This window comes from Geotrypetes seraphini, chromosome 12 (assembly GCF_902459505.1).
Source record: "Geotrypetes seraphini chromosome 12, aGeoSer1.1, whole genome shotgun sequence".
Lineage (NCBI taxonomy): Eukaryota > Metazoa > Chordata > Amphibia > Gymnophiona > Dermophiidae > Geotrypetes > Geotrypetes seraphini.
The window spans coordinates 47,271,301-47,284,972 of NC_047095.1; the positions used below are offsets into that span (position 1 = coordinate 47,271,301).

The 13,672-nt window shown below is 43.5% G+C and overlaps 1 protein-coding gene across 1 annotated transcript in view; it reads right to left on the reverse strand.

The window, feature by feature from the left end:
* CACHD1 (cache domain containing 1) overlaps window positions 1-13,672 on the reverse strand; it is a 389,271-nt gene that overhangs the window by 72,997 nt on the left and 302,602 nt on the right. Inside the window, exon 20 of the mRNA XM_033916184.1 lies at window positions 10,374-10,534. Coding sequence (XP_033772075.1) covers window positions 10,374-10,534 — 161 coding nt within the window. The remainder of the gene's footprint in view (window positions 1-10,373; window positions 10,535-13,672) is intronic.

A 13,672-nucleotide genomic window follows, 5' to 3' on the forward strand; every position in this document is an offset into this window, starting at 1 on the left:
CTATTGGCCATACCTTTCCCTATGCAACCTAGCATCCTTCTAGCTTTCACAGTCATCTTTTCAACTTGTTTGGCCAACTTAAGATCATCACATACAATCACACCCAAGTCCCGCTCTTCCGTCGTGCACATAAGTTCTTCACCCCCTAAACTGTACCGTTCCCTTGGGTTTTTGCAGTCCAAATGCATGACCTTGCATTTCTTAGCATTAAATTTTAGCTGCCACATTTCAGACCATTCGTCAAGCCTCGCCAGGTCTTTCTTCATGTTATTCATACCATCTAGCGTGTCTGCTCTATTGCAGATTTTGGTATCATCCACAAAGAAGCAAATCTTACCTGACAATCCTTCAGCAATATCATTTATAAAAATGTTAAAAAGAACAGGCCCAAGAACAGAACCTTGAGGCACACCACTGATACCATCCCTTTCCTCAGAGCGATCACTAGTCTAGTCTAGTCTTCAGTTTATCTCCTAACAGAGCTAAACTCAGTTCACAAATAATTAAAGACCAGAATATATAAAAAGATGTCATCTTCCACTCAACCAGTTCCTGACCTAGCCCGTCACTTTGGGACCCATCCCAAGGGCACTCAGTTTATTTATTAGACGTCTGTGTGGAACACTGTCAAAGACTTTACTAAAATCTAAATACAACACATCTAGCGTACATCCTCTATCCAATTCTCTGGTCACCTAGTCAAAGAAATTGATCAGATTTGTCTGACAAGACTTACCTCTAGTGAATCCATGTTACCTCCAGTCCTGTACCTGTAGCAAGTGTTCTCTGAGGACAACATGAATGTATTCTCACAAGTGGGTGACATCATCCAGGAATCCAGTTTGGACACTATTAAGTGTATTATCATTTAAAATCTTTGAGGCGTAAGAACATAAGAATTGCCATACTGGGACAGACCAGACCGAAGGACCATCAAGTCCAGTATCCTGTTTCCAACAGTGGCCAATCCAGGTCCTAACTACCTGGCAAGATCTAAAGGAGTAAAACACATTTTATGCTGCCTATCCTAGGAATAAATAGTGGATTTCCCAAACCATCTCAATAATGGCTTATGGATTTCTCTTTTAGGAAATTATCCAAGCCTTTATAAAACCCTGCTAAGCTGATTTTACCACATTCTCCAGCAATGAATTCCAGAGTTTAATTACACGTTGTGTGAAGAAATATTTTCTCCGGTTTCTTTTAAATCTATCACTTAGTAGCTTTATCGGTGCCCCCTAGTCCCAGTATTTTCGGAAACAGAGAACAAGCAAATCACATCTACCCATTGTACTCTACTCAGTGTTTATAGACCTCTATCATATCACTTCTGAGCTGTCTCTTCTTCAGGCTTAAGAGCCTTAGCTGCTTTAGCCTTTCTTCATAGGAAAATTATCCCATAAGAACATAAGAATTGTCAGACCAGTGGTCCATCGTGCCCAGCACTCTGCTCATGCGGCGACCCTCTGGTCAAAGACCAGCGTCCTAACTGAGACTAGTCCTACCTGCGTACATTCTGGTTCAGCAGGAACTTGTCTAACTGTCTTGAATCCCTGAAGGGTGTTTTCCCCTATGATACACTCCAGAAGAGCGTTCCAGTTTTCTACCACTCTATGGGTGAAGAAGAACTTCCTTATATTCGTACGGAATCTATCCCCTTTCAATTTTAAAGAGTGCCCTCTCGTTCTCCCTACCTTAGAGAGGGTGAACAAGCTGTCTTTATCTACTAAGTCTATTCACTTCAGTACCTTGAATGTTTCGATTATGTCCCCTCTCAATCTCCTCTGTTCGAGGGGAAAAAGGCCCAGTTTCTCTAATCTTTCACTGTACGGCAACTCCTACAACCCCTTAACCATCTTAGTCACTCTTCTCTGGACCCTTTCGAGTAGTACCGTGTCCTTTTTTCATGTACAGCAACTAGTGCTAGATGCAGTACTCCAGGTGAGGGTGCACCATGGCCCGGTACAGCGGCATAATGACCTTCTCCGATCTGTTCGTGATCCCCTCCTTTATCATTCCTAGAATTCTGTTCGCTCTTTTCGCCGCCACCGCACATTGTGTGGACGGCTTCATCGACTTGTCGATCATAACTTCCAGGTCTCTTTCCTGGGAGGTCTCTCCAAGTACCGCCCTGGACATCCTGTATTCGTGCATGAGATTTTTGTTACCTTCATGCATCACTTTACACTTATCCACGTTGAACCTCATCTGCCATGTTGATGCCCATTCCTGGAGCCTGATTATGTCACGATACAGATCTTCGCAATCCCCCTGTGTCTTCACTACTCTGAATAACTTCGTATCATCCCAGTACCGAGGTCAGACTCACCGGTCTGTAGTTTCCCGGATCTCCCCTTGAACCTTTCTTGAAGACTGGTGTAACATTCGCCACCTTCCAGTCTTCTGGAATCTTTCTCGATTTGATCAACAGATTGGCTATTAGTTGAAGCAGTTCAGCTACGGTCCCTTTCAGTTCCTTGATGACTCTCGGGTGGATGCCATCTGATCCCGGGGATTTATCGCTCTTAAGCCTATCAATCTGCCTACACTCCTTCTCTAGACTGACCGTCAATCCTGTCAGCTTTCTGTCTTCGTTTCCAGCATATAGCCTAATGGGCTCCGGTATGCTGTGTAAATCTTCTTCGGTAAATACAGATGCAAAAAAATGTGTTCAGTCTGTCGCGATTGCTTTGTCCTCCTTTAGCACTCCCTTTATTCCATGGTCATCCAACGGTCCCACCGCTTCCTTCGTGGGTCGTTTCCCCTTAATATATCGAAAGAATAGCTTGAAGTTCTTTGCCTCCTTGGCTATTTTTTCCTCATAGTTTCTTTTGGCCCCTTTTACTGCCTTATGGCACCTGCGTTGATGTTGTTTGTGCTTGTTCCAGTTTTCGTCCGTTTTTGACCTTTTCCATTCCTTAAACGAAGTTTTCTTGTCTCTGACCGCTTCTTTCACCTCTACAGTGAGTCACGCTGGTTCTTTGATTTTTTCCTCTTGGATTCCTTGTTGATACGTGGTATATATAGATTTTGCGCCTTGGTGATTATGTCCTTAAAAAGGGACCAAGCTTGCTCTAGCGTTTTTACAGTGCTTATCCTCTTCTTGATCTTCTTCCCAATCAGGCTTTAGGATTAGTGGGGATGGGCCGGGAAGGGGCGGGCCCATCTCATTTCCACGAGGCGGGCCTGTCGGCTGGACGGCAGCAAGACCCGTCCAGCCAACCAACATTTAAAGGTTAGTTGGGGGAGGGAGGTTAGTTGGGGCGGGGGGTCGTCGGGCTTTCCGGCAGGAGGAGTTGGGCATCCTCCTGTCGGCCATTACGAGTTTGGGGGGAGGGGGGTTCGGGGTTCCGACAGGAGGAATTGGGCATCCTCCTGCCGGCGATTACGAGTTTGGGGGGGAGGGGGGTTCGGGGTTCCGACAGGAGGAGTTGGGCATCCTCCTATCGGCCATTACGAGTTTGGGGGGGGAGGGGGGTTCGGGGTTCCGACAAGAGGAGTTAGGCATCCTCCTGTCGGCGATTACGAGTTTGGGGGGAGGGGGGTTCGGGGTTCCGACAGGAGGAGTTGGGCATCCTCCTATCGGCCATTACGAGTTTGGGGGGGAGGGGGGGTTCCGACAAGAGGAGTTAGGCATCCTCCTGTCGGCGATTACCAGTTTGGGGGGAGGGGGAGTTGGGGGTTCCGACAGGAGGAGTTGGGCATCCTCCTGTCGGTGATGGGACAGGCGGCAGCGGCCGCTATACTTATTGCAGCAGGGAGATCCCTTGCTGCGATCAGTAAAGCGGCCGCATCTCTTCCTCTACTAGGGAGACGCGTAGGGCTGCCTAGGTTCGCCTAAGGCCCGCCTAAGGCCTTTAGGCGAGCTTAGGCGTCTTGCGGGCCTCCCTAGGCTCCCGGAGGCGCCTTCAATATAGGCGGCCTGCCTGGGAAGCATTTTTTTTAAAAACGTGCATCCCGATTGGCTGATTAGACAGCTGTAGGACGCCTACAGCTGCCTAAAATCAGGACGCACTTTGGTGAATCAGGGCCTTAATGTCAATTGTTTAATAATTTTACACTTGTTGAAAGATGAAAAATGAATAAAGATTTAAAAAAAAAAAAAAATTGGTATTACATTGGCCACCCTGCTGCTGCTGGATTTTAATGACAAATTACTAATTACTAACAGTAGCTCTGCAAGTTCATTTTTCAATTCTATCAGCACTCTGGGGATGTATGCCAACTGGTCCAGGCGATTTGCTACTGTTCAGTTTGTCAAATTGACCCATTATATCTTCCTTGGTGAAGACAGAAGCAAAGAATTCATTTAATCTCTCCACTATTTCCTTGTCTTACCTGAGAGCCCCTTTACCCCCTCGGTCATCTAGCACAGTGTTTTTCAACCTTTTTTGGGCAAAGGCACACTTGTTTCATGAAAAAAATCACGAGGCACACCACCATTAGAAAATGTTAAAAAATTTAACTCTCTGCCTATATTGACTATATATAAAGTAATTCTCTTGAATAGGAATCAAATAAACACAAAGAAAGTATTTTATAATTACTTTATTACGAAATAAAAATTATAAAAATTATAAAATACTTTATTCAGTGCGAAACCTGGGCCTGTTTGGCTGAACACAAAGCTGATATTCTGGCTGGAATCGAAGAAAGACACACACGTAGCTCTTCGTCAACAGCTCTCAGTCTCTCTCTGTATTTGGTTTTTATAGCATACAAAAATAAACAAATATACCCTCCATCCTTTTTATTAAACCACAATAGCAGTTTTTAGCGCAGGGAGCTGCGCTGAATGTCCAGCGCTGCTCTTGACGCTCATAGGCTCCCTGCGCTAAAAATCACTATTGCGGTTTAGTAAAAGGTGACCATATTGTAAAATATAGACAGCAGATATAAATTCAGAACTGTGCATAGTAAGTGAAGGGAAGTTTTCATCTCTGGGAATTTACCCAGTTAACTATTAAGTTATTTGGGCAAATTCCTTTGAAAACTGTGGTAATACTGCCTCCACTTTGCTAAATTTAAAATAAAATCATTTTTCCTACCTTGTCTGGTGATTTCTGGTTGCACTTTCTTCTTCTGACTGTGCATCCAATCTTTCTTCCCTTCTATCAGCCTGTATGCTTTCTCTCCTCCACACCTCATTCCCTCCCCCAACTTTTTCTTCCTCTCTCCCTGACCTTTCTTTCTTTTTTTCTGTTTCTCTTCTTTCCTTCTGTTTCCCTACCTGCCCCCTTTCTTTCTTTCTCCCTGCCGTTCCCCAAGCCACTGCCACTGCCGCTGCCATCGGGGAACAGGACCCACCAATGGATAACAGGCCCCAAAGCCGACGCCGACGCATGCTCTCCCTGACGTCAATTCTGCAATCGGAGAGGAAGTTCCGCCCAGCCAGGCAGCGATTGGCTGGCCCGAACTTCCTCTCCGACTGCAGAATTGACGTCGGGGAGAAGAAGACTTATCGGCTCGATAGATTAGATCGCCAAGACAAAGTGAGTCCTGGGTGATCGACTCACTTTGCCTTGGCGAGCTACTGGCGCCCCTGCCTCGGGCCCCCTGTCAGCTCCGGGCCCGGCGGCCCTGCGGCACACCAGGCAACATCTCGCTGCACACTAGTGTGCCACGGAACAGCGGTTGAAAAACACTGATCTAGCAGTCCAACTGATTCTTTTTCCAGCTTCTTGCTTTTAATATACCTAAAAAAGGTTTTTACTGTGTGTTTTTGCTTCCAGCACAATTTTCTGGTCAAGGTCTCTCTTTGTCTTCCTTGCATTTGACATGCCATTCCTTGAGCTGTTTACAGTTAGTTTCAGTTGGATCCTTCTTCCACTTTCTGGAGGATTCTCTTTTAACTCATTAACCATGCCAGCTACCGTTTGGTCTTCCTTCCTTTTTTTTTTAAATACATGGAATATATCTAGTATGGGCTTCCAGGATGGTATTTTTGAATAACATCCATGCCTGATGTAAATTTTTGGTCTTTGGTGCTGCTCCTTTAAGTTTTATATTTTACCGTTCTCCTCATGTTATCATAGTCTCCATTTTAAAAGTTAAATGCTATTGTATTGATTTCCTGTGTGAACTTATTCCAGGGATTATATCAAATCTGATCATGTTATGATCACTGTTATCAAGTGGCCCCAGCACCATTACCTCCCACATTAATTCATGCACTCCACTAAGAACTAGGTCTAGAATTGCTTCGCCTCTTGTTGGATCCTGAACCAGCTGTTCCATTAAAGCAGTCCTTGATTTCATCAAGGAATTTTATCTCCCTAGCATACCCTGCTGTTACATTTACCCAGTCAATATCAGGGTCACCCATTATTATTGTGTTACCCAGTTTATTAGCCTTCCTAATTTTTGATAACATTTCAGCATCTATCCATTCATCTTGATCTTTTAAAGATACCTTGTTCCGAACCATGCTCTTTTGAGCAACTGTTGGCCTTCCCCCAGTTACTAGTTTAAAAGTGGCTCTATTTAAATGTTGATGCCAGCAGCCTGATTCCACCCTGGTTAAGGTGGCACCCATCTTTGCTTGTTAAACCACTGGGCACCATCTGACATGGAAGGGAAAATGACCGATGTGAGGTTAAAAAGACTCAATGGCCCGGAGAGCTCGAGTAGTCAATGAACTGAAAATTGATGCTCTCTGGGGGAAAAAAAAGGGCCTGGAAGGCTACAAAAACAAACATTTACAAAAATGAGAGGATATGATAAAATCAAAAGAATTATGAAGACACCAAAATTGCAAAACATTTTGAAGTGCTGAAAATACAACCTCTCTGCTCCATGGAAAACTTCAAACTGATGGTCTTGTGGTTGAACATTGGGCAGGAAGGCATCCGTGCATGGTGTGAGTACTGCCTCATAGATTTAAAGTGACAATACGAGGGGGTGCTGCAAAGTTCTCAGCCCAATCAAGAAGGGAATGATGTGGAGCCATGAAACTTACAAGTTATTCCACATATTCACCTCTAAGTTCAACACACTTGGCACATCGTGTATGAAGTTTCTGTAACCCTTCCAAAAAATATTCTGATGTCTGGTCACAGAGAAAATACTGCTTCGCTGCTGTAATCACTTCCAAATCACTCGAAAATTGTTACCCTTTCAAACTCTTTTTAAGGTTTTGAAACAAAAAATAGTCAGAAAGTACAAAATTTGATGAGTAGGATGGATGGTCTATGCAATGAAACCCCAACTGCATCAAAACATCCATAGTTTTACCAGCCTTGTGAGCAGTTGCATTGTCTTGCAAAAAGAGAACTCCTTTTCACAGCTTCCCTCCTCCTTTTTCTTCCAATGCTCCTTTTCAGCACAAGTTACAGTAATATTCTACATTAACTGTTTGGCCCTTTGAAAGATAGTCAGTCATTACAACACCTTCCTGATCACAAAACACTGTGGCCATGACCTTTCCTGTTGACTGTTAGGCTTTGACTTTCCTTGGCCTTGGAGAATCTGAGTGCAGCCATTGCATGGACCATTGTTTTGTCTCAGGATAAGAACATAAGAAATGCCTTCACCGGATCAGACAGAGGTCCATCAAGTCCGGCGCTCCGCTCATGCGGCGGCCCATTTAGGTTCTCTATTATGAAAACCTGAAATTACCGTATCCCTCAATATGATTTACAAGGAGGTGCTTGTGCTTGAAACCAACTTGTGCTTGAAACCCCGAAGAGTAGTCTCCTCCACAACATCCACAGGAAGAGAATTCCAAGCGCCCACCACTCGTTGTGGAAACAGAACTTCCTGGCATTCGTCCTGAACCTGCTGCCACCCAGTTTCATAGTGGTGTAACCATGTTTCATCAACAGTAATAGTCGCTCTAAAATGTTGGCAGTAGCTTGCTGAAAAATCAGCTTGGAAGTGTTCACTTGACATCGTTCCTTGAAAGCATTCAAACATTTGGGCATTCACTTGGCTGGCAGCTTCTGCATACACAGCTGCTCGTGGATTATACACCCAACACATTCCATGTATATCTGTAGTGTCTCAGCAATTATTTTAGCCAATTTACGACAATCTGCCAAAATCAGGTCATGGACATGATCAACAATTTCAGGAGCTGACACCATCGGAGGCCTCCTAGATCTTGCTGCATCTTCGGTCTCAAAATCTTCAAGTTGAAAGTTTGCACACCACTTCACTGTGGAGTATGATAGGCATTTGTCACTCAATGTTTGCATCATACATTCATGGATTTCCTCTGGAGATTTCTTCTGCAGGAATAGGAACTTCATGAAGGGTCAGAGTTTCACACCTGAAAATTCTGCACTTTTCATTGACATGGTTCAATCAATGATCTGAAACAATGTCAAAACATGGCATTACAGATTCTGCAAACTGGCATTTTGCAAAATAACACTCTTTTCAGCTACAGTGGCAAAATAATGCTCAGAATTTAGGAATTGAGGAATTGAGATCTTTTCAGCACACTCTTGTGTACTTGACACTTGAGCGTCAGTCAGGAAAGTGCCTGCGCATACATAGTGTGGTCACTTACTCAAAGATTTAAAATGACAGTACACTTGGCACTGTCCACATCAGGCTCTGTGGATGATCTCATATGTGGGTGACAATATTATCCCTGTTTGTCCTCGGAGATATGTATAGCGCCCCACTGCTGCATCTCTTGCTGAAATCTAAATGTCTCAATGACACCTCAACCCTTAGCAGGTAGAAGGAAAACTAATTTCTGTACAGAGTTCAGTTCATTTTATGAAAGGCTTACTTCTACTGAAGCCTTATATCAAGCTTTCTGCAGTCATGGACCTCAATATTACATTACATTACATTAGTAACTTCTATTCCGTCAATTCCTTGCAGTTCTAGGCGGATTACAAAAAGGAGATAACTGGACATTTCCAGGAAAATTACAAATTAGGGTGCTGTTTACATGGTTGACACTTTGATAGGAAATTTACAAGAGTGGGGATAGCCATAGAGATGTGTTATGATTTCTTGATAAATTTTTTGAACAACAGGGTTTTGATTTCTTTTCGAAATGATTTGAAGTCTGTCGTTGTTATCAGCATGTTGGAGAGGAGGTGATCAAGTTCCGTGCTTGCATTGCTAGTAGGTTGTCATACATCTTCTTGCACTGTGTACCTTAGATTGGGGGGTGGGTAAACGGGGTCTGATTTCTCCTTTGTCTGGTTGATTTGTTCCGGTTTAGGCGATTGATTAGATACGTGGGGGCAGTGCCATTCATTACTTTGAATAATAGACAGTAGAATTTGAATATTATTTGCGCTTGTATAAGTAGCCAGTATGAGCCTAGGTATGCGGTGGTGATGTGGTCATATTTGCTTAGTCAACAGATCAGTCTGAGGGCTGTGTTTCATACTGTCTGTAATTGTTTTATCATGTTTGCAGAGCACGGCAGGTAGAGGTTGTTGCAGTAGTCCAAAAGTCCTAGGACTAGGGATTGGACTATGAGCCTATATTGCTCTTTGTTAAAGAATTTTCTTATTTTTCGCAGGTTGCGCATGACTATAAAGGCTTTCTGGGTAGTCTTGTTGATTTGAACTTGCATAGTGCAGCATCTATCTATTATCATTCCGAGGAGTTTTAGGGCAGACTGTATTGGGTATTTGGTAGCGTTTATTTCTAATTCTGTTATGAATGGGGTTTTGTCCTTTTCTAGCAATATTATTTAACCCAGCTAATGAAATCTCGTTTTAAGCCTTTGGACACTTGGAATCTGCAATACTTGACCTGGAAAGCCTATTTGGTGGCAATGACTTCCCGCATGCAGAGTGAATGAACTTTATGCTTGTGAATGATCCACCTTATAAAAAGTTTTAGAACAGAATGGTTTTGCACACTTATCCAAAGTTCCTATCTAAGGCAGTCACTTTCCCTGCCAATATTTTTTCCTAGGCTTCATGCACCAAAGGTGAAAGCACAATGCATACTTTGAATTGCAAATGAGCCTAAGGGTCCCTTTTACTAGAGTGTGGTAAGTTTTGCAAAAACTAGCACATAAGTGCAAAGCTTGAGCAGTAAATGCAGGGAGTAGATCCTGCATCTGTCCTGTATAACTTGACACTTACTGCACAGTACCCTGTTGTATGTAGGAGCCCCTCTGTAGTCCCACCCAAAACACACCCAGACCTTGCCCCTTTGCCATATGGATGTACTGGAGATTTATATGTCTATATACTGGCTTTATAAAATTGGGATTTGAATATCAATGCAATATACCAGTTTTCAGATGTTCAAAACACAAATACAGCTTCTACAATAACCACTTGATATTGCATGGTTCCCACTGGAAGTGGTCTATGTTCCAAGTTTATCAGTTTCAAAACATCAGAACAGATATGCAACTTGAGTTCTAATTCTACATCATTCTTTCTTACCTGTGACAGTTCAAGCACAGCCGATCTACCATACTGCATGCACAGAAAGCAAGGGAATCACAGGTTTCATTGACTATTCCAACAAAGGCATTGGTTCCTGGGATTCTTGTCAGTCTGTATTTAGAACAGTGGCTACCATGGACAAGGTTTGTCAAATCACCCTAGCACAATAAGAAACAGAGTAAACAAGCATACCTTATAACAAGTTAAAGAATATACTTTAACATCTAACAATACAATATGTATTCATTGTTGAAACTTAAAACTTTTCCTATAGAAAAATATGCAAATTAAAAGGTGAGGGGGGGGAGAGAACGCAACATTTCTATGCCTACATTTTGCAATTACAATATGCCTTTCATTCCCTTCCACCTCAACATATGCCTTTATTTTTATGTTTTTCAATAAAATAAATACAAGATCAAAAGAAATACCATATCCAAGGGTATCACATAATGAAATATGGCATAGAACAAAGGAAAAATTGTAAGCTAAATTCAAGCAAGAAACATACATAATTCCATTAAACATAGAAACCCACCAAAAGTCAGCAGGGGTGGAGGCAGAATATGCACAGAAATAAGGCACTGATATTACTGAACAAGATAAGAAACTCCTCTAAAGAAATATAGTCAGCTCCTTGTCTGCTCTACATCTAATTGGCTTATCACATCATCCTGTCACTTCATATCTTTTCAAAATATAAAAAAATCCAAAAAGGGGCATAAATGGGTAGATGGTCATTTTTCCCACCAAACTCTTCTCCAATTTGCTATTTCTGAATCCTAATTTCTAGATAGATTTCCATGCTGTTCATCTACAATTCATCTAAATCTCAAGGGGGTGTTTTAGAAGTATAGTTTGGGTAGGACTAGGGTGGGCTTACGACTTGAATGTTTTTCTGGAAACAAAAAGTAGGGATGACAAGATGCCTCCTCCTTTATTAAAATAGCTACACTTTACTCAATATGGCCTGTATATCAACACCATAAAGATGTCTTTCTTTGGAGTCCTAAAATGTTGCGTATTGAAGTGTTTTGTCAGTCTAGATCAGGGGTGCCCAATACGTTGATTGTGATCGATCGGTAAGGCAACATGAATCGATCGCGGAGCCCATCCCGGGCTCCATGATAGACTCGTGTTGCCGTCCCGATCTACTGAGCCGATCAGCCTTCCTCTTCCCGACATTCCCCACTGCCGCTCCAAGCTCTCCCTGCAGAAGCATTGGACCAACCAACATTCCTCTCTCCGACGTCAATTCTGATGTCGGAGAGGAAGTTCTGGGCCAGCCAATCACTACCTGGCTGGCCCAGAACTTCCTCTCCAATGTCAGAATTGACGTCGGGAAGCGGAATGCTGGTCAGTGCGACGCTTCTGCAGGGAAAGCTTGGGGTGTTGGTAGCTTGGGGGTCTGTTCCCCGATGGCGGCGGCAAACCTAGTGGCTTGGGGGAGGGCAGGGAGAAAGAAAGAAAGGGGGCAGGCAGGGAGACAGAAAGAAGGGAGGGGCATGGAGACAAAGAAATAAAGAAGGGAAACAGAAAGAAAGGGGGCATGGTGAGAGAAAGAAAGAAAGGGAGACAGAAATAAAGAAGGGGCAGGGAGAAAGAAAGAAAACGTTGGGGGAGAGAATGAGGTCTGGAGGAAAAGAAGCATACAGGAGGCTGAAAGAAGGGAAGAAATATTGGATGCACAGTCAGAAGAAGAAAGTGCAACCAGAGATTCATGAAATCACCAGACAACAAAGGTAGGAAAAATGATTTTATTTTCAATTTAGTGATCAAAATGTGTACGTTTTGAGAATTTATATCTGCTGTTTATATTTTGCACAATGGCTCCCTTTTACTAAACTGCAATAGCGGTTTTTAGAGCAGGAAGCCTATCAGCGTCGAGAGCAGCGTGGGGCACTCAGCGCAGTTCCTGCGCTAAAAACTGCTATCATAGTTTAGTAAAAAGGGAGTGGATTTATTTGTCTATTTTTGTATGGTTGTTACTAAGGTGACATTGCATAGAGTTATCTGCTTTGACTTCTTTGAAAATACCCCGGAATATGAACGATAATTAACATTTTCTCAGCCTTTCAGTGTGCTTTGTGTTTTTTAAAAAATTTTATTGTTGGTAGATCATTTTGACTTGGTCATTTTAAAAGTAGCTCGCAAGCCCAAAAAGTGTGGGCACCCCCGGTCTAGATGTTTCAGGATTGTTATCTTGAACATAGGCCAGGATTCACTAACCTGTCCGATCAAGCCCGATCCAGGCAGGTCCAACGAATTCAACAAACTCCAACATGCAGATAAGGGCGATCGAAGGAACGCCCCTCATCTGCAGGCACGGATCGCGCTATAGCGATCCCTGTGCATGCACAGACCATTTGTAGATGGTCTGAGCATGCGCAGGAACTCCGGACCGTTGGAGTTCGATTTTTTTCTCCTTCTACTTGAGCGCAGCCAGGGAACCTGAAAGTGCTGGACCTCAGGGCCAGCATAGATTTTTTTAAATAGGTGATCGAGAAAATTTTGGGAGCCCGTGGTTTTAACCACTTAAATCAATGGGTTAAAACCATGGGCTTGCAGTGCGGGGAAGGGTGAGAGAGTTGGGGCAGGCAGGCAGGGTGTTCGGGTTTGGGGCTGGAAGGCAGGCGTGTTCGGGGCAGGCAGGCACGTTCAGGGCTGCAGGAGGCATCCAGGGCAACAGGAGATCGGGGCTGACAGGGCAGAGAGCAGGGCTGCAGAAGGCAGGGCAGTCGCAAAGGGCTTCAGCAACTGATCCTCAGAAGTCACTTTTTTTTGATCAGCCAGCCCAGTCGGTGTTACAGGGTTTTGTTTAGTGAATCACATCCCTGCCTACTTTGCATGCCATTGCCCTCATTTGCAAGTGCAGATCAGAGGATGGTTGGAAGACAGGTAAGTGAATTTGGCCGGAGTCACAAACCGATCGGTACACGATCGGTTTGCTTAGTGAATTTGGGCCATAGTCCTACAGATAGATAGATATAGATATCTATTTATCTGATTTATGTCCAAGATAATCCTTGATAGTTACTGCTATAACCCGGAAAAACCCTGAGGAAGCCGCTCTTAAACGGCGAAACGGGTTCCCGTTGGAACTAATTATACGGGCTTCAGCGGTGAAAGATTGCATGCTGCTGTTAATAAGATAAGTGCTTGGCTTAAAGCTCTGTTGTTATATCTAAGCTTTATAAGCTGTACCGTATGTTTTGCACAGCCATCTGCATAACTGCACTTTTGTAATGCTTTTTTGCACAGTTCAGTGAGTTGCTATTTGCACAGTTTTTTGCGTA